This window comes from Scyliorhinus torazame, chromosome 1 (genome assembly GCF_047496885.1).
Source record: "Scyliorhinus torazame isolate Kashiwa2021f chromosome 1, sScyTor2.1, whole genome shotgun sequence".
NCBI classification, from domain to species: Eukaryota; Metazoa; Chordata; class Chondrichthyes; order Carcharhiniformes; family Scyliorhinidae; genus Scyliorhinus; species Scyliorhinus torazame.
Window position 1 is genome coordinate 123,919,197 of NC_092707.1, and position 20,956 is coordinate 123,940,152.

General features: G+C 46.2%; 1 protein-coding gene across 6 annotated transcripts in view; it reads left to right on the top strand.

The window, feature by feature from the left end:
* Positions 1–20,956, top strand: part of LOC140411683 (polycomb protein SCMH1-like) — a 309,157-nt gene that overhangs the window by 283,242 nt on the left and 4,959 nt on the right. For 5 of the 6 annotated variants that reach the window (XM_072500725.1, XM_072500704.1, XM_072500727.1 and 2 more), the window contains 7 exons: positions 1,477–1,727; positions 2,359–2,488; positions 3,471–3,671; positions 4,395–4,583; positions 10,712–10,843; positions 12,151–12,351; positions 18,725–18,870. In XM_072500725.1, the coding sequence (XP_072356826.1) occupies positions 1,477–1,727; positions 2,359–2,488; positions 3,471–3,671; positions 4,395–4,583; positions 10,712–10,843; positions 12,151–12,351; positions 18,725–18,870 (1,250 nt within the window). The remainder of the gene's footprint in view (positions 1–1,476; positions 1,728–2,358; positions 2,489–3,470; positions 3,672–4,394; positions 4,584–10,711; positions 10,844–12,150; positions 12,352–18,724; positions 18,871–20,956) is intronic. The other variant, XM_072500717.1, reaches the window with a different exon arrangement.

Below are 20,956 nucleotides of genomic sequence, written 5' to 3' on the forward strand. Positions count from 1 at the left end.
TTTAAAATTTCTAATTTTCTAGATGGTAGTGGTCATAAGTTTGGAAGGTATTGTGAAGGAGCTTTAGTGAGTTCCTACACTTCATCCATGGAGGTGTGTTGATATGAAAACAGCTGCTTGTGAAAACACAAGCATTCAGGATAGGCTTCCATCTGACATGTCCTGGACTCCAATTGCTGTCTTAATGTACCATGCAGCTGAGATCAATACCTCAGGAGGGATGGATAGAAGCCCCTTGTTTAACTTGTCATGTGAGTGTCCCTTTAAGAAAAGTGTGTTTATCAAATAGCTGCAGTGATGTCATTGTGTGGGTGGAGCTGAACTGTGTTTCCGGCTTTTACTTTCGTTTTGAGCTGGAAACTGTTTTGTAGCTACGTTTTTGGTTTTGTTTTCAGTTGGGAACTGCATTCAAACAAGAAGGTGTATTTGATCTCTCTCTCTCTGCTTGCTAAAGAATGTCTTTAGATCACTTATGGGGCTGGTTTAGCACAGGGCTAAATCACTAGCTTTGAAAGCAGACCAAGGCAGGCCAGCAGCACGGTTCAATTCCCGTACCAGCCTCCCCGAACAGGTGCCGGAATGTGGCAACTAGGGGCTTTTCACAGTAACTTCATTTGAAGCCTTCTTGTGACAATAAGCGATTTTCATTTCATTTCATTTTCATAATTTAAAAGTGATAACTGCCTTCTGTAGAGAATTAAACCTGCTGTGTTTGTTAAAAAGGGCATTTGACTTATGGATGTTGTTAGAAAAGTTATTAAGGGTTACCTATAGAGTATTGCATTTGTGAGGATTATTTATGTTGGTAGTTGATAAACTGTTTACTGTGTGTTTATAAAATGTTAACTGGATTCATAGAATAAACATTGTTTTGTTTTAAAATACTGACGGTCTGTGTTGCATAACACCTGGAAAGTGGGCCCTTGTGTTCCCCATAACCAAAATCTATTGAAGGTTGTGGGTCATGTGAACTCTATGATACACTTTGGTGTTCTCTAAACCCTGGCCCATAACAAATTGCTGGGTGACATGATACAGGAACAGGAGTCGATCATTCTATTCCGCAAGCCAGTTCTGTTAATCGGTGCGATCAGGGTTAATCTATTTACGTTTCTTCCATATCCTTCATACCCTTTATCAAACAAAGATCTTAAACCATCAAAACTAAATATTGGTGAAATTGGTGTTGCATTGGGAACGGTATGAAATGGTACTAACAGTATAAAATTTGACATTTTTGTCCGAATGTCTTAGTTTGCTAACCTAGAATCTTCTCAAATGTTATGCGATATATTGTAGATAGATGGCGGGCGCAGACATGATGGGCTGAAGGGCCTCTTTCTGTGCTGCAGAACTCTATGACCCTATGAGGTGTCCTTAATCAATTCATCATAAAATGTGAGAGTGCGCATCATGATATCTAGCAGGTAATTGAGCAAAAATTGACTTTCAATCATATTTGTTTTGTTTCTCCAGTGGTCATCTCAAAGAATCTGTCTGCACCGCCAGAGGTCAATTCAGAGAAGCATAACATGCAGGCTTCAGTGGAAGTGATAACAGAGCAGCTTCCAGTCCAGCGTGGCCGCAAACCCGGGAGGAAGAAGAGCCGGGTGGGACAGGCAGCCTACGTACACAAGTCAGAAATACAGCACCCAATCCCGTCATCCACCAAGCCAGTGGAACCACTAAAAATCCCAAAGAAGAGAGGGCCAAAGCCCGGGAGCAAGGTAGCTCATTTTAGGAGTGGCAGCTGGCTTGCCAAACTGATCCTCCCGTGCTGATTGTGTGAAATATTTAATTTAGCACAGGGGAACAGTTGACATTTTTCTGAACATGTAGCTAGGGACATCAACTCCCCTTCCTGTCATTGTGCCAGGCCTGGTTTACTCTCGATGCTAGGTAACTTCAGAGAGTGAGTTATGGGATTTGGGGGTGGGCAATGGATGTGGCATTGTTCACATTCAAGAACAAAGAAGAGTGTCGAGCTTAATTGTGCAATTTTCACCTGTAAATCGCTGTTACAGTTGCAAGAGATGCTTGGCTATTGTAGGAACTCTTATTTGGGCAAAAAAGTGCAGATGACAAACATCGTAATAAGTCCTGACTACTATCTCTAATTATTGAAATGTGTTTTGAATGCATCTTCTTTTAAATATCCATTTAAGTTTTAAATGCGTGTGCATTTATAGTATTTCAAAATTCCAGCACTTTGAAGAATTACTGAAGAATTTATTAAACTATTTTTGAGTTTTTTGATTTGAGGTCCTATAGTATGGTCGGGTTTCTTTTTTTGGTAGTGAGGCAATTCTCCAAGTTAAGGAATCCCTAATGATCTAAATTGTTTTTTTCCTTTCATAGCGGAAACCTCGTGCCCTACAGAATTCTGTGCCAACCTTCCCTACCTCCAGCACACCAGAGCCAGACACTAGCACAGTTCCTCAAGATGCAGCCACTATCCCCAGCACAGCCATCATGCAATCTCCAACAGGTAAGCTGAATGCCGGGACATTAAGTTGGACTGAATCTGAATTCCAGCAGTATAGTTTATTTAAGCTGGCTCTTCAGGAATATTAAAGCAGGATAATTTCAGGCAAATTCTCTTGTGACCTTATAAAACATCTTGTATTACTGCACCAAGAGGTCTAGTTGGTGGAAGGGTACTATTCACATTGGTGAGGAGTGCTTGCCTATGAAGACAACCTCATTGAAACATAGAAAACAGGTACACGTTTAGGCCATTCGGCCCTTCAAGTCTGCTCTGCCATTCATATGATCATGGCTGATCCTCTATCTCAACGCCGTACTCCAGCGCTACCCCCAGGCCCCTTGACACCTTTAGAGTCTAGAAATCTATTTCCTCCTTAAATATATTCAGTGACTGGGGGGCGGCACAGCACCAGGAACCCAAGTTCGATTCCGACCTCGGGTGACTGTCTGTGTGGAATTTGCACATTCTCCTCATGTCTGCAAGGGTTTCTTCCAGTTACTTCCCACAATTCAAAAATGTTCAGGTTAGGTGGATTGGCTGTGCTAAATTGTCCCTTAGTGTCCAAAGGTTAGGTGGAATTACAGGGTTATGGGGATAGGACGAGGGGTTGGGCCCCAGGTAGGGTGCTCTTTCGGAGTGTTGATGCAGACTTGATGGGCCGAATGGCCTCCTTCTGCATTGTAGGAATTCTATGACTTGGCCTCTGCAGCCTTCCGGGGTAGAGAATTCCACAGTTTCACCATCCTCTGAGTGAAGAGGCTTCTCCTCATCTTAGTCCTAAATGGCCTACCCCATATCCACGCTACATTGCCCCTGAGTTGGAAAAACAAATAACTGGGTACTCTAAATTTATTTTAAAAACATTCTATTTGCCTTCCTGTAATACTTATCTATTTTGCCTGAAAGGTGACTAGTATTGGTTACTTTTGTGTGACAACTTGGAATGTAAGTATCTGATTTCTATATATTTGTGTATGTTTAGTCTGTGTTTACTTGAACAAAAGTGGCAATGCAGGACCACACCTGGACAGGAAAAAGGTGCAGCAACTTCCTGATCACTTTGGACCTGCTCGGGCTTCAGTTGTCTTGCAACAGGCTGTACAAGCTTGCATAGACTGTGCATACAATCAGAAGATGATTTTCTCCTTCCTGAAGCAGGGCCATGGTGGAGAGGTGATATCTGGTAAGTCAACAATACATCATAGTTAAAGATGTGTTGCCACTGCGAACTCCGTTTTCAGTGGTTAATGTTTTGTCTATGGACTCAGTCTGAAGTTCCTACGATCCTAACACAGGGTCCAGACGACTTAATGGTTGCAAATTCTTTAATTTACAGTGCCATAGAATCCCTACAATGCAGAAGGAGGTCATTCAGCCCATCAAGTCTGCATCGACCCTCTAAACGAACTCTCTAACCTAGGCCCACTCCCCCGCCGTATCCCCGTAATCCCGCCTAACCTTTGGAAACTGAAAGGCAATTTAGCATGGCCAATCCACCTAATCTACACATCTTTGGACTGTGGGAGGAAACTGGAGCACCGGAGGAAACCCACGCAGACACGGGGAGAAAGTGCAAACTCCACACAGTCACACAAGGTCGGAATCAAACCTGGATCCCTGACGCTGTGAGGCAACAGTGCCGGCCACTGTGCCCCATGCCGGCCACTGTCACTGTGCTGCCCACTGTGCCACTGTCAACACAGAACCCAAAGAGCACAAGTTTAAAAAGAACAAGCCACAAGTAAATTGACAATGAATTATTTAGATATATCGCAAACTTTCAGATATTCTTAATAAAGAGGATGTACCCCACAAGTCCTTGATTACAACTAGTAACAAATGCATTGTGTTCCCTTGTTCAATGAGATTATTTAAAAATGTTTTTTGCTTTGTTCTGGTTTCTTAGCCTCATTTGACCGTGAGCAGCACACTTTAAACCTGCCAGCAGTAAACAGTGTTGTGTATGCCCTGCGCTTCCTGGAGAAATTGTGCCGTAGCCTGCGATGTGAAAATCTCTTTGGGAATCAGCCTTTCAGCCTGATCAATGCAGCTAATCACAACATGACTGAGTACGGAAGTGACCGGTTCATGTCAGGTACCATTACAACCTGAGAGAAGGATATTCTGGGAATTTTCCCAGCACTTTTGATTAAGTTTGCTGAAGATATTTGTGAAAATGTTGGGAAGTTACACAATGTAATATTTTCTTGGCAAAAGTCAGCAACATTTTACAAGATTCCTTTTAATCCTATGCTATTAAATATTACAAGGGAAACAAAGACCAACAGACGTCACTTCCAGCACTGTGGTTGGTTTATTCAACAGTGTTATGACTGGTCCCCAGGTGAGGTACTCACAGAGTCATGGAGCTTTACAGCACAGAAAGAGTCCTTTCAGCCCATCATGTCTGTGCCGGCCATCAAGCACCAACCTTTTCTAATCCCATATTCCAGCACTTGGTCTGTAGCTTTTTATGTTGTGGTGTTTCAAGTGCTCATCTAAACGCTTCTTAAATATTGTGAACGTTCCTGCTTCTTCCATCCTTTCAGACAGTGAGTTCCAGATTCCCACTACCCTCTGTGTGAAAAGGGTTTCCTCAAATCCCCTCTAAATCTCTTGCCCTTTACCTCAAATCGAAGAATGGGCAATAAATACTGACCTAACCTGCAATGCCCACATCCTGTAAATGATTTTTATAAAGAAAATCTGTGCCCCCTGGTTATTGACCCCCTCAACTAAGGGGACAGATTTCTTCCTATCCAGCCTATCTATGTTCTTCATACTTATGTACACCTCGATCAGGTCCCCCCTCAGCCTTCTCTGCTCTAAGGAGAACAACCCCAGCGTAACCAGCATCATTTTCACCTCTCTGCAATTTTTAAAAAAATTCTGGGTTTGGACGGTGCTGCCGAAGGAACGTTGGGCGAGGTGCTGCAATGCATCTTGTAGATAGTGCACACGTCTGCCACTGTTCATCGCCGTTGGAGGGATTGAATGTTTGAGGAAGGGGTACTAATCAAGCGGTCTGCTTAGTCCTGGGTGATGTTGGAGCTGCACTCATCCAGGAAAGTGGGGAGTATTCCATTACACTCCGGACTTATGGTTGTAGATGGTGGATCGGCTTTTGGTGGGGGGGTCCCATATAGGACCTTGGCAAAAGCCTTCCTGAAGTCCATGTAGATGACATCAGCTGCACTGTGTTCATCTACACACCTTGGACTGGATTCTCCATTTGGAAGAGAATGTTCTCCTGCTGGAGCTGGTTCGCGCTGGTGCGAGGAGCAGCATTCAGAAATGATCACTCTCCCTAGACGTGCAATATTTGCAAAGTGGGGATCACAGGGATTACGTCGCAAATCCCACTATCAGGCTGCGTTTCGTGTAGGTCCGATAGTGAGGTCCGACGGCTGTCCTCACCCCCCCCCCCCCCCGCAATGTAAATCTGCAACCTTCGCCCTGCTGAAAAGTAGGGGCATTCTCCCACACACACCCTCCCCCCCCGCCACCATGGAAATGCTGCGGCACCGCGGGTGGCCAAAACCCATTGGAGACCCCCACCAGAGATGCCCCCCAATTGAGACACCCCCCCAATAGAGACACGCCCCCCCCCACAAGAGACGCACCTTCCACAAGAGACGCACCTCCCACAAGAGTTGCGGCCCCCCACCAGAGACGCACCCCTACCAAAGATGTGCCCCCCACCAGAGACGTGCCCCCCACCAGAGACACGCAACCACCACCAGAGACCCCCCCCCCTCCAGCAGAGCCATAAGCCCCCACCAGAGCCACCCCCGCCCATCAGAGAGAACTCTCCCAGCAGAGAGAGCATACAGAGCTCTGTGGATACCATGAACTGTAGTAGGCTCATCCTGGCACACAAAGTCAAGTTCATCCAATACAGGATTTCACTCCAGGCACCCACCCCTAGTACCTCCTCCCTCAAACCCTTTATTTCTTCAAATGCCACCTTCCCTGTTCCCAGTGGCCACCCATAAATATCCGCAATCTTCCCTTCCCCCAACTCATCATCTCACAACAACCTATCCAGTGGGGTATGACTCAGTAGCTGAGGGAACAAAGGAAGTTCCTTTCGCATAAAGTCCCGCATCTACATGTATCCGACTTCACTTCCCCTCGGAACTGGTATAGCCCCCGCAACTCCTCCACTGGCTTGAATGGCAGGGCTCCCAACTTGGCACTCCTCCCCTGGGTGTTCACCAGAAATATCTCACTCTTTAGCACATTGAGTTTGTAGCCTGAAAAGGCGCCAAACTTCCCTAACAAACCCACGCAGACACAGGGAGAAGGTGCAGACTCTGCACAGACAGTGACCCAGCCGGGAATCGAACCTGGGACCCTGGAGCTGTGAAGCGACTGTGCTAACCACTATGCTACTGTGCTGCCCCCTTAGGTCGTCCGCATAGAGCGGCACCCTGAGCTCCCTGCCTCCCCCTTCAATACCCTTCCTTTGATGCCTGCAACGCAATAGCCAGAGGCTCAATAGCCAACGCAAACAACAGTGGGGACGGCGGGCATTTCTGTCTACTGCCCCTCTGCAGCCAGAAATATCCTAAGCTCGCCTCATACATCCTCACACTTTCCGTCTCGTCCTTCCACTCGCTGTGGGGGCAGCATACAGCAATCTCATCCAAGAGGTGAACACGACCCCAAACCGTCCCAGGACCTTAAACAAGTTTCTCCATTCTACCCGGTCACAGCCTCCTCCGCATCCATTGAGAGGTAACCTCTGGCACCTTCCCCTCAGATTTAGAAAACCTTTCTGATCCTCACAAACCACCTCTGGCATACGCTCCTCCAGTCGCCTCGCCAACATCTTCGCCAGCACGTTCACAGCAGTATTCAGCAGGGAAATGGGCTTAAAAAATCCACATTCCACTGGGTCCTTATCCTTTTTTTGGAATCGGAGATCTATGTCTGCGCCAACGTGACTGGCAACTCCCCCCATACCAACGAATCATTATACATCCCCAGGAGATGAGATGCCAATGCTGCCGTGAATTGTACTTAAAATTCTACCGGAAAGCCATCTGGCCCCGGTGCCTTTCCCAACTGCATTATCTCCACTCCTCCAATCCCAATGCCGTCTCCAACCCTAGTCCCTTCCCCTCTCCACCTCCATGAACTCAAACCCATTTAGATTGTGCTCCATCTCCGCATCCCCCTCCTACCAGGGCTCGGACCTATAGAATCCCCTGTAAAAGTCCTCAAATGCCTCGTTAGTCTTTTCCGGAGTCGGTACCAGCCCTCACCCATATCCTCCATATGGCCACCTGTTGCCTCAACTGATGGGCTAGCAGGCAGCTAGCAACAGAGCTGACCCACCACCTGTCAATCAAACTCCACCTCCACTCTTTAGTCAGGGACACTTGAGTACTGCCGGTCCATTTGCACGATGGCCTCCACCAACCTCTGTCTCTCCATCCTCTCACCCTTGTCCCTGTGGGCCTTATAAGATATTACCTCTCCCGTACCACTGACTTCAGCGCTTCCCAAAACGTGGAGTGTAAGCCTTCCCCGTTTTAGTTAAACTCCACATGTTCCTCGATCATCAAGGCCACCTTCTCGCAGAACTTCACGTCTGCCAGGAGCGCCGAATCAAACCTCCATGGGGGTCTCTGGGCTCGGCCTGCTTCGAACATCACGTCCACATAGTGTGGCACGCAGTCCAATATTACAATCGTGATGTATTCTTTCTCTCCCAGATGCCTAAATCTCCTAGCACAGATCCACACCAGTCTCTCTCTCGCTCTCCCCCCCCCACCCCCCCCCCCCCCACCTCCCCCTCCCATCTGATCCATGAATACCTCCAACTCCTTCGCCATTCCCGACGTTACCAATGATTTGGTGCACAACCTATCCATCCTAGGATATAAAACACAGTTGAAATTGCCCCGCATAATTGGTGCGCGGCTAAGTCCAGTGCCTGGTCCTTCGCTCTCAGGTCTGTCTCCTGCAGGAAAATCACATCTGTCTTTAAGCTTTCCAAATGGGCAAACACCTGGAATCGTTTAATTGTGCCATTCAGCCCCTGCACATTCCACGTCACCATCCTCACCAGCTGCCTCTGAACCTCTCCCTCTATTAAGATCCACCATCCCAACCTAACAAGAAGCTCCCACTACCTCTGGGCCCATCTCTCATTCAGGACCACCCAAAATAGTCATCCCCTTCATGATCACCTGCACCCTGCCACAAAGCCACCTGCACCACCGGCTCCCTCTCCTCCCAAGTTGTTCCCACTCCCCTGCCTCTCCTCTCCCGCTCCCCTCCATCCTCCACCCACCCACCCCTCCATCCTCTCATCCAACCCACCCTCTCCCTATCTCTCTGGAGGGAAAGTTGCAGTTGGGGAAGGCATCGGGGCCAGGTGGCTTTCCGGTGGAATTTTTGGAACAATTCACTGCAGCCCCCTCCCCCACATTACTCCCGTTTACTCACAGGTTTAGAATCCCTGCTAGCATTCCATATCCCACCTGAAAATCTACACAAAGGATCGATTCTCCTGATCATCCACCCTCATTGTCAACAACTTGTTGGCTTCTCCCAGCCTCCAGCTCCATGATCCAATCGCTATGTTTGGACACTCCCTTTCTACCTCGTGGATCGTTGCACCCTGTGACTCCAACCACCACTCCACCCACTCCAGAGTCTGCCGAAGAGGGGCTACTGCTCCCTCAATTAACCTTGATCCCTTTAGCCGCAAGGACCATGTTCAGCTCCCTCCTGAATATATCCAACGAACTGGCCCCAACAGCTTTCTGTGGTACAGAATTCCACATGTTCACTACTCTCTGAGAGGAGAAGTTCTTCCTCATCTGTCCTGAATGACTTACTTCTTATTCTTAGGCTGTGACCTCTAGTTCTGGGCGTCCCCAACATCGGCAACATTCTTCCCGCATCTAGCCTGTCCAGACCCATCAGGATTTTATATGTTTCTATAAGATCCTGTCTCATTCTTCTAAACTCCAGTGAGTACAAGCCCAGTTGATTCAGTCTTTCTTCATATGTCAGTCCTGCCAGCCTGGGAATTAGTCTGGTGAACCTTTGCTGGACACCCTCAATAGCAAGAATGTACTTCCTCAAACTAGGAGAACAAAACTGCACATAATACTAAAGATGTGGCCTCACCAAGGCCCTGTATAACTGCAGCAAGACATCCCTACTCCTACACTCAAATCCTCTTGATATGGATCATAGAATCACTACAGTGCAGAAGGAGGCCATTTGGCCCATCGAGTCTGCACCCACCCTCTGAAAGGGTACCCTACCTAGGGTCAGGCCTCCACCCTATCCCCTTAACCCAGTGACCCTAACCTTTTGGACACTAATGGGCAATTGATCACACCCAATTCAACTGACCTGCACATCTTTGGACTGTGGGAGGAAACCGGAGCACCCAGAAGGAAACCCACGCAGACACGAGGAGAAAATGCAAACTATGATGGCATAGGATGGCTAATGGTATGCCATTAGCTTTCCTCACCGCCTGCTGCACCTGCATGCCAACCTTCAGTGACTGTTCCACTGTGACATCCCCTTTTCCGAAACTGCCACCATTCATATGAGCTACCTTCCTGTTTTTGCCACCAAAGTTGATAACCTCACATTTACCCGCATTATACTGCATTTGCAAAGTATGTTCCCACTCGGCCAGCCTGTCCAAGTCACCAGAGATGTCAGTTAGTTTCTGAGCGCTTAGAAGTATCTTTGTCTGGAAACAGGGTGGGGTTCCATTGTCTCGGAGTGTCACCCACCAGCAACTCAGCCAGTGCCTCCTCAGCCATCTTTGACTTGTATGTCCATTGTTAAAAACTCATAGGTCTTATTCAAAGTTCAATATTTTGAGATGTTATTTGGTGTTTTTCCTTCGATAGTATGACAATGTGGATTAAGCCTGGTTTTGATTGCTTAATTCCACATCATGCATCCTCAACAGAGGAAACAAAGATGGGTTAGCATACTGTAGCGTGGGAGAAGATGTGTGAATTTGGTCAGTTGCCTAACTTCCTTGCTGAGTAGGAGACATCCCAGTGAGCAGGATCTCCTAGAAGAGAGGCCACAACAAAGCTAGATTGATCGCTATCAGCAAATTGTGGGTTGGGAGACCTTCAGATAGGCGACATCCAGGTAGCAGAAAGGAAAAATGAGCAAATACGAACAGCTTTGCATTGTTTTAGTAAATAGCTCTTTGTCTTTCACAAGGTAAAAATGAACCAGCAGAGGGAGCTGTTCAGGGAGCAGGAAGAGGAACAAAAAGGTACACACAAGATTCCCCACCATTCAGCGCACCTCTGTCACCGAAACTACCAAAAGCTGATCGACATCCTTCAGAAGGTAAGTTCTATTCTGACTTTCCATTTCTGGGATGGCAGGACGGATTAAAGGAAAGATTGAGTTATTTAGGATTGTATTCATTGGAGTTCAGAAGAATGAGGGGGGATTTCGTGGAAACCTATAAAATTCTAACAGGACGCGACAGGTTAGATGCAATAAGGATGTTCCCGATGGTCAGGGTGTCCAGAACAGTCTGAGGATATGGGATAGACCATTTAGGACAGAGATGAGGACAAGTTTCTTCACCCAGAGAGTGGTGAGCCTGTGGAATTAGCTACCACAGAAAGTAGTTGAAGCCAAAACATTATGGGCACGATTCTCCGCTCCCGCGACTAAGTGCCCTCGCCGTTGTGAACGCCGTCGAGGTTCATGGCGGCGCGAAACAGCCCCGATCTCGACCGATTCAGGGCCCGTAAATGGGCTAGGATCGGGGCCGCGGGAAACTCGGGGGGCGTGTCGCTAAAGAAGCGTCGTCAGTGCGCACCGGGCATTGGCGCCGCATAAATGCAGCGCCGCATCATCCGCCGCCTAACAGGCGTCACCCGTGCATGCGTGGTTGCCGCCCTCCCCGAGGCCGCCCCGCAAGTAGATGTCGGATGGATCTTGCAGGGCGGCGGAGGAAAGGAGGTCCTTCTTCAGAGAGGCCAGACCGCCGGTCGGTGGGCACCGATCGCGGGCCAGACCCCTTTTGAGTGCAACCCCGGTGAAAGAACTCCCCTCGCCCTCCCACAGGCCGCCCCCCCAGCGTTCCCACACTGTTCCCGCCGGCAGCGACCAGGTGTGGATGGCGCCGGCGGGAAGCCGTCGCTTTGGGCAGGCCGCTCGGCCAAACCCTACCGGAGAATAGCGGGTGTAGCGGAGAATCGCCATTTTGGGTGTCCCAGGCGATTCTCCGGCCTGCGCCACGCAGAACTCGACGGGGCCGTTCCCGCCGCTTGGGGGCGTCGCGGGGAAAAATGGCGCGCCAGGCGATTCTCCAAACCGGCGCGGGAGCGGAGAATCGCGCCCTATATGTTTTCAAGAAGCAATTAGATATAACACTTGGGGCGAAGGGGATCAAGGAATATGGAGGATGGCGGGATCAGGCTATTGAGTTGGATGATCAGCCATGATCAAAATAAATGGCGGAATATGCTCCAAGGGCTGAATGACCTCCTTCAGCTCCTATTTTCTATGTTTTTATGTTTACTGGGAAGTTAATTGGTTTTTTTTTAAGAAAACTGTTCTAATCATGTTTTAGCCCAGAGTAATAATGTTCCATGTGTATTAGTGATGCTAATTTTTGACACCCGATCTAATTTTTCCAGCTGAAACCTTTATACTGGAGGATGGACATCCAGGCCTGACGGAACACCGGTTAGATACCATGGATTCTGCCCTTAATTCCGTAAATTCATCCAGCCCTCCAAGTAGGATTTGCAGGGATTTCCGAGCTTATCGGTCTCTGCACCACTCAACAAGCCTAACACAATGTAACACGGGGAACTTGCGACAACTTAGTTCAAACGGTAAGGCCCTACCTGCTCATCTGCAGTATTTCCATGGCTCCTTCCTCTGCTTGCTTATTGCATCTAGCTTTTGGCAGACTGTTTCATTGAGTTCACATTTACCAGTCTGTCTCACCTTATCTATGCCAAAGGTGCATGTTCTTATTAAAGTTTAGTTGACAATTTGACAACTAAATAGGTTCACCTTCGTGAAATTGGAAAACACTGCTCATCAAGCTGTTTTTTTGTAGAAGTCTTGTTCTGGAAATGCTTAATGTATGCAACTGAAGCAGTAATTATTTAATGAGGATACCTTTTGAATCACCCATTACTTTTGTTACCTTTAAACCTAACTAGTTCAACGCATTCCTGACTGCTCGCCCAATTCCACCTTCTATAAACTTGAGGTCACCCAGAATTCTACTTTTTGTGTCTGAACTCACACCTCCTCCTGCTCACCCCTCATTCCTGTCGCCTCTGGCTCCTGATTAAGCAACAGATTGATTTTAAATTTCTCGTCCTTCAAATCTTTCCATGTTCCTATCCCTCTCAATCTCTGTAGCTTCTTCTAGCCCGATAACCCTCTGAGATATCTGAACTCCCCCAGGAATGCTTGTAGGACTGAAGTGGCCATTCAGCCCATTGTGCCTGCCGGCTCTCTCTAAGAGCGACTTGGTTAGACCATCTGCCTTTTCATTGCCGCCCTACAAGTTTTTCTTCGTCAGGTGATTTTCCAGCTCCCTTTTTAAAAGCCACAATTGAATTTGCCTCCACCACATCCACAGGCAGCACCAGATCCTAACCACTCACCGTGAGCAAGAGCCGCTGGTTCTTTTTCCAATCATCCTTTCTGCCTATGGGAGCAGTTTCTCCCCTTTGCAGTGTCCAGACCCCTCATGATTTTAAACACCTCTATCAAATCTCTTTTCAATCTTTTCAAAGGAGAATAACCCCAGCTTCTCCAATCTACCAATGTAACTGATCTCCTTCATCTCCGGAAGCACCCTGATAAATCTTTTCTGCGCCCTCTGTAATGCCTTCATATTCTTCCTGGAGGGTCATACTCAAAATTGGACTCCAGTTGTGGCCAAACCAGTGCTTTATAAAGCTTTATAATGACATTGTTTTTAAACTCTGTACCTCTTATTTATAAAGTTCAGGATTCTTTGTTTGCTTGACCACTTTCTCTACTTGCTCTGTCAGTTTTAATGATTTGTTGACATAAACTCCCAGATTCCTCAGTTCCTCCATCCTCGTGAGAATTGTACCCTCATTTTATATTATCTCCCCTCGTTCTTCCCACCCATATGTACCACTTCACACTTCTCTGCGTTAAATTTCAGTGGCCACATCTTATTTCATTTTACCAGCCTGTATATATTTTCTTGAAGTCTGTCACTATCCTCATCATGGTTGAATGCTGACTTCTTGAACATCCTTGATTGTAATTGTTAATCTTAATATCTCTCTCTCTCTCTCTCTCAAAATCTCTTTATGTGGCTTGTTGTTATGTTTTGCTAATGTTCCTGTGAAGTACCTTTGGATGTTTTACCATGTTAAAGGCACAATATAAATGCGGGTGGCACCGTGCTTAGCACTGCTGCCTCACAGTTCCAGGATCCCAGGTTCAGGTGACTGAGTGGAGTTTGCACTTTCTCCCCGTGTCTGCGTGGATTTCCTCCGGGTGCTCCGGTTTCCTGCCAGAATCCAAAGATGTGCAGGTTAGGTGGATTGGCCATGATAAATTGCTCCTTAGTGTCTAAAAGGTTAGGTGGGATTACTGGGTTACGGGGATAGAGTGGAGGCGTGGGCTTAAGTAGGATGCCCTTTCCAAGGGCCGGACTTGATGGGCCGAATGGCCTCCTTGCGCACTGTAAATTCTATGATTCTATGATGCAAATATAATTGTTGTTGTTGAACAGCACATTGGATAGCTTAATTTCTCGAGACAGACTTACACCCAGTTGTAAGACATGCAGCCAACTGCCAGAGTGGGCCAATCAGTGCTCCTTGCAGTTAAGGCCACCACAGGCCTGAACTTCAGGCTCTAGCTCCTTCTAGTCTTTCCTTCCAGTCTACCTCGGGGAAATCAGTAACATTAGCCAGTCTGCAGTTCCTGCTTTGGTCAAGAAGCTGACTGTCTTGTTCGTTAGACTAAATATGTTCATCCTTTTCCTCCTTGGGCATCTGGGAAGTGTTCACAGATTGTAATGTGCCCGATGTCCAGGATGCCATTGACGGTCCCACAATGCTCTGTGTTCTCCTGCTTAATGATATTTTAAAAGAAGAGTAAACAAAGTGTGCATTCGTCCTACGGAAGGTGAGTCTAGGGAGATAATAATGAAAACCGAGGAGATGGCAGATGAATTGAACAGGTAGTTAGCATCGGGCTCCACTGTAGAAGATATAAGTAACATCCCAGAAATAGCTGGAAATAGAAGGGAGGGAGTAACCTGGGAAAATTACAATCAATTACAACCAGGCAAGTAGTACTGAGAAAATAGTTGGAGCTTCAGGCTGACAAGCCCTTGGGTCCTGATGGACCTCATCCTAGGGTGTTAAAGGAAGTGGTTAGTGAGATAGTTGATGCATTGGTTTTAATTTTACAAAATTCCCTCGATTCAGATAAGGTCCCATTGGATTGGAAAATAGCAAACGTAACCCCTTTAGTCAAAAAGGGAGGGAGACAGAAGGCAGGAAACGACAGGCCCGTTATTTTTAATTCATTTTTTATGGGATCTGTGCTTCAATGGCTAGGCCAGCATTTGTTGCCCATCCCTAGGTGCCCTTGAGAAGGTGGTGGTGAGCAACCTTCTTGAACCGTTGCAGTCTATGTGTTGTAGGCAACCCTGTGCTATTGGGGAAGGAGTTCCAAGATTTTAACCCAGCGACAGTGAAGGAACAATGAAGGGCTGGTTTAGCTCAGTGAGCTAGATAGCTGGTTTGTGATGCAGAACAAGGCCAGCAGCACGGGTTCAATTCCCGTACCAGCTTACCCGAACAGGCGCCGGAATGTGGCAACTAGAGGCTTTTCACAGTAACTTGATACCTGTGATAATAAAAGGTTATTATTATTATATTTCCAAGTCAGGATGGTGAGTGACTTGGAGGGGAGCCTCCAGGTGGTGGGGTTCTCAGGTATCTGCTGCCCTTGTACTTCTGGATGATAGTGGCCATGGGTTTGGAACATGCTGCCGAAGGAGCCTAGGTGAGTTCCTGCAGTGCATCTTCTAGATGGTACACACACTGCTGCTACTGTGCGTTGGTGGTGGAGAGAGGCTTGTGGAAGGGGTAGGAATCAAGCAGGCTGCTTTGTCCTGGATGGCGTCGAGCTTCTTGAGTTTTGTTGGAGCTGCACTCAACCAGGCAAGTGGGTAGTATTCCATCACACTTCTGACTTGTAGGTGGTGGACAGGATTTGGGGAGTCAGGAGGTGAGTTACTCGCAGCAGGATTCCTAACCTCTGACCTGCTCTTAAAACCACATTTATATGGCGAGTCCAGTTCCGTTTCTGGTCGGTGGTAACCCCCAGGATGTTGATAATGGGGGATTCAGTGATGGTCATGCCATTGAATGTCATGCAACGATTGTTTGCTTCTCTCTTATTGGAGATGGTCATTGCCTGGCACTTGTGTGGTGTGAATGTTACTTGCCACTTATCAGCCCAAGCCTGGATATTGTCGAGGTCTTGCTGCATTTGCACATGGACTGCTTCAATGTCTGAGGAGTCGCGAATGGTGCTGAACATTGTGCAATCATCCGCGAACATCCACACATCTGACGTTATGTTAGAAAGAAAGTCATGCATGACCTTCTAGAGTTTAGAAGAATGAAGAGAGATCAAATTGAGGGATATAAGGTGATAAAACATATGGATAAAGGAGATGTGGAGTGGATGCTTCCTCTTGTGGGGCACTCTAGAACAAGAGGTCATAGAATCAGGATAAGAGGTAGCAAATTTAAAACAGAGATGAGAAGAAACTGCTTCTCCCAAAGGGTTGTAAATATATGGAATTCATTACCCAAGAGTGCGGTGAATGCTGGGACAGTGAGTAAATTTAAGGAAGAGTTAGACAGATTTTTAATTAGTCATGGGTTGAAGGGGTAAGGAGAACAGGCAGGACGGTGGAGATGAGGCCATGATGAGATCAGCCATGATCGTATTGAACGGTGGAGCAGGCTCAAGAGGCTGAATTGCCGACTCCTGCTCTTAGTTCTTATGGTCTAAGAAAGAACTATTCTGTCTAATTTCACCTTCCAGCTCTTGGACTGTAGCCCTGTAGGTAACAGCACCTAAAGCACAAATCTGGTGTGCTTCAGGATGTGGTTATTTTTCATTCAGGTAGGTGCCTAAGGAACATTAATATGTTTCCAAGACAACTGATTTCTTCGGAAAAAAATAATGCATTCTCTGAAGTGCTCACCTGCTCAAAGGGTTGTTTTCAAAAAGATCATGTTGAAAGAGAAATCAATATTTAGCAACATGCATGTTCTGAAGCATTCACTGTTAGCAGGATCTAAGTCAGTTGCTGAATCCGATACCAAGACACAGCTTTTCTTTATTGAGAGAATTTCTCAACTTGCTCAATGTTACCACTCTCTTTTCACTCAACTCAGCTATCCCACATTCATACTCTTTTAAGAAAAATAATCAATAAATTTAACAAAAAAATGACAGGGTGACGGACTCTGGTGGGGCACTGTATTTAAAATAAAACATCAACAGGAAACTTAAAAAATGTAATCAAAATGTAATTCCCGGGGGTAATGATGCACTCCAACGTCCTCGGACCCCATAGGTCGCAGAAGGCCTAAAGCGTGCAGGTCTCAAGGTGGTGTAGTGGTTAACACTGCTACCACACGGCACCGCGGGTCCGCGTTCGATCCCGGCCCGGGTCACTGTCCATGTAGACTTTGCACATTCTCCCCGTGTCTGCATGATTCTCACCCCCACAACACAAAGATGTGCAGGGTAGGTGGATTGGCCGTGTTAAATTGCCCCTTAATTGGTAAAAGAGAATTGGGTACTCTAAATTTATTTTTTTTAAAAGAAGAAGACAAAAGTGTTCCGGTCCCCCATTTATATGTGCTGGGCTAGTGCTCAGTGAATTCCAGGGCCCCCTTGACCCAGATTCACAATACAATTGAAATTAATAATTAATTCTTATAAAATACCTGAAGTCTCTGGTCTTTGGCTGCCCAATAACAACAGTCACCAGGTTTGTAAATTTAAATGCAATTAATTTTTATTAATAACAATAACTATAATTAAATATGCAGCAAATACATCTGGTTAACTATTATCTAATTCCTCATCCGCACCCGTCATTCACCCCACCCTTTGCACAAACACAAGACACAAACACAGAGGGGTATAAAGAAAATACTGCAAAAGTAAAAAGGATAAAAGCCTCTTTTCAGATGGGTACCTTCCAGTACACCTTTCTTCAATCTAGACCTTCAGATGGAGGGTCTGCTTTCAGCCTGTAAAGGTTTTCATGACAGATTCATCAAGTTCTCAAATCTTCTCTGCGAGTTCAGAAAACAGTAGTTAGGCAGCATTTCTGGAGAAAGAGAGAGACAGACAGCAGCTCACTGCTACTTCTCTCAGCATCCAAGACCCGATTGTCTTTCCTGGGTTCTCTGAAATCTATCCCACACGGGTAGGACCTAATCACCCCGTCGCTGGGCAGAATACGGCATTTGGTCAATTCATTGGCCACCAGCCAACCAATCAAACCGAATCCCTCAGATGTTGAAGAACCAGAAAGTCTGAGTTCTACTGTTCAAAAGCCAAATCTCAGGGGCGGCATGTGGCGCAGTGGTTAGCACCGCTGAGGACCCAGGTTCAAAACCCAGCCCTGAATCACTGTCCATGTGGAGTTTGCACATTCTCCCCGTGTCTGCGTGGGTTTCACCCCCGCAATCCAAAGATGTGATTGATAGGTGGAGTGACCACGCTAAATTGCCTCTTAATTGGGAAAAGAAAATAATTGGGTACTCTTAAAAAAAAAATTAAATGCCAAATCTCCAGTAGCACAGTGTGCTATTTTGCAACTTTCTCACTTCCTCTGCTCAACTTGTAGCTATATATCCATTAAATATCCATGGATCAAAATGATTGCCACAAAATAAAAGAAATAAGGGTATCACCAGGAAGTGCCCTTAATGTGTTTGAAGACAATTATTACCCATCACCTGTTTCATTTAACCTTAACAATGTAACTGACATTGTCAAACCTTAACAATGTAATTGATGAGACATTGGCATCTTCGAAGGTAACTAATTAAGACTGTAGTAAAAACTTGTGGCTTCCACAAAAATGATGGCATTCTAGAGGAGAGGAAAAAGTCTCAAACTCTAATGGCTCATAATTTTGCAATCTCTTTCTAGGTTCTGACAGGTTTATGGGATCACGAGATCGACCTCGTTTGATCAGCCGGGATCCATCCAGCTGGACTGTGGAGGATGTGATGCAGTTTGTTCGTGATGCAGATCCACAGTCTCTGGGCCCTCACGCAGACCTGTTCCGAAAGCATGTATGTGTATTGCGCTGCATTGGCACAGGGCTTAAGTAATAATAATAATCTTTATTAATGTAACAAGTAGGCTTACATTAACACTGCAATGAAGCTACTGTGAACATCCACTAGTCGCCACACTCCGGCGCCTGTTCGGGTACACTGAGAGATAATTCAGAATGTCCAATTCACCTAACAGGCATGTCTTTTGGGGCTTTATGGGAGGAAGTCCGAGCACCCAGAGGAAACCCATGCAGATACGGGGAGAAGATGCAGACTCCGCACAGATAGTGACCTAACCGGGAATGGAACCTGGATCCCTGGCGCTGTGAAGCAACAGTGCTAATCACTGTGCTACCATGTCGGCCATGGGCTAGGGCACTAGTGTATATGTTGTTCGCTGTAAGGCCCAGGGAAGTGACGGTCTCTGCTTTTATAATTTTTCATCTCAAGCCAAGTCATGCTCAAATAAACACTAATATTACAATAATGAATCCACTCAAATGTCAGAAGCAGCCTTGTTACCATACAATTTACAGTGCAGAAGGAGGCCATTCGGCCCATCGAGTCTGCACCTGCCCTTGGAAAGAGCATCCCACTTAAGCCCCACACTCCACCCTAACCCCTTTATCCCCGTAACCCAGTAACCCCACCTAACCTTTTTGAACAACAAGGGCAATTTAGAATGGTCAATCCACCTAACCTGCACATCATTGGACTGTGGGAGGAAACCGGAGCACCCGGAGGAAACCCGCGCACACACGGGGAGAGCGTGCAGACTCTGTACAGACAATGACCCAAGCCGGGAATCGAACCTGGGACCCTGGAGCTGTGAAGCAACTGTGCTAACCACTGTGCTGCCCTCAAATTGTAATTACCCCATAACTATGAAAATAGCATTTTAATTTAAAAGATTTTTAAGTTATATTTCAATTCTCCCTAATCCTTTCATCTCTTCTCTGATTCCCATATATTTCATTTTAATTTCTTCTTAACTAATTTAGGTTTCTCTTTATTAAAAATACCAATCCAAATTGAAGTTTTCGTCCAAACTTTCTGCTTCGACCTGGTTCAATTTTTAGAGGTGGGAGCAACTTGTAGCAAAAAGCTTTGCTTCACTGGAGTGCTATATCAGTCAGTAGTCAGATGAGTGAAAAGTGGAATGCTTTTTTAAAAAAAAACACTTGACCAAACAAGTTTGCGTCTGGGCAGGTAAACCTGCTGAAGCGTACAAAAGTTTGAAATTCAAAAAGTTGCTCTTTTGGTATCGCCTGGAGATCATTGAAGGCTAATTTTCTAGATATACCTCCCTTCTGAAAAAGATGATTTAACTTTCTATATGGTCCAAGTGTGTTAAGCCCTCCTGGGAACATTGCTTGTGATAATCCTGACTTTCAGGATTATGTTGCTTTCCATGTCCGATAAGTAACAAGATTACATCAAAGTTAAAACTCCGTAGTGTTCTCCAGATTTCTTCACGTGGACCTTTCAATTCTTTACATGCAAGAGACTGGTTATAAATAATAGTTGTGTTGAACGATGAACAAGCATAAATGGTCCTTTATTCTTTCATGGGATGCGGGCGTCTCTGGCAAGGCCAGCATTTGTGGCTCATCCCTAATTGCCCTTGATTGGCTTTATCGGTCATTTCACAGGACAGTTAAGAGTCAACCACATTGCTGTAGGTCTAGATTCACATGCAGTCCAGACAAAGTACGAACGGCAGATTTCCTTCCCTAAAGGCTATGCGTGAACCAGGTGGGTTTGTACGACAATCGATGATAGTTTCATGTTCATTATTTCTGAGACTGACTTTATATTCTGGGTATTATTAGCCAAATTTACGGCAGCACGGTGGCGCAGTGGTTAGCACTGCTGCCTCACAGCACCGAGGTCCCAGTTTCAATCCCGACTCTGGGTCACTGTCCGTTTGGAGTTTGTACATTCTCCCCATGTTTGCATGGGTTTCGCCCCCACAACCCAAAGATGTACAGGATAGGTGGATTGGCCATGCTAAATTGCCTCTTAATTGAAAAAAAAAAATTGGGTACTCTAAATTTATTTTTAAAAATTTTTTAAATTAATCAAATTCAAAATTCCACCA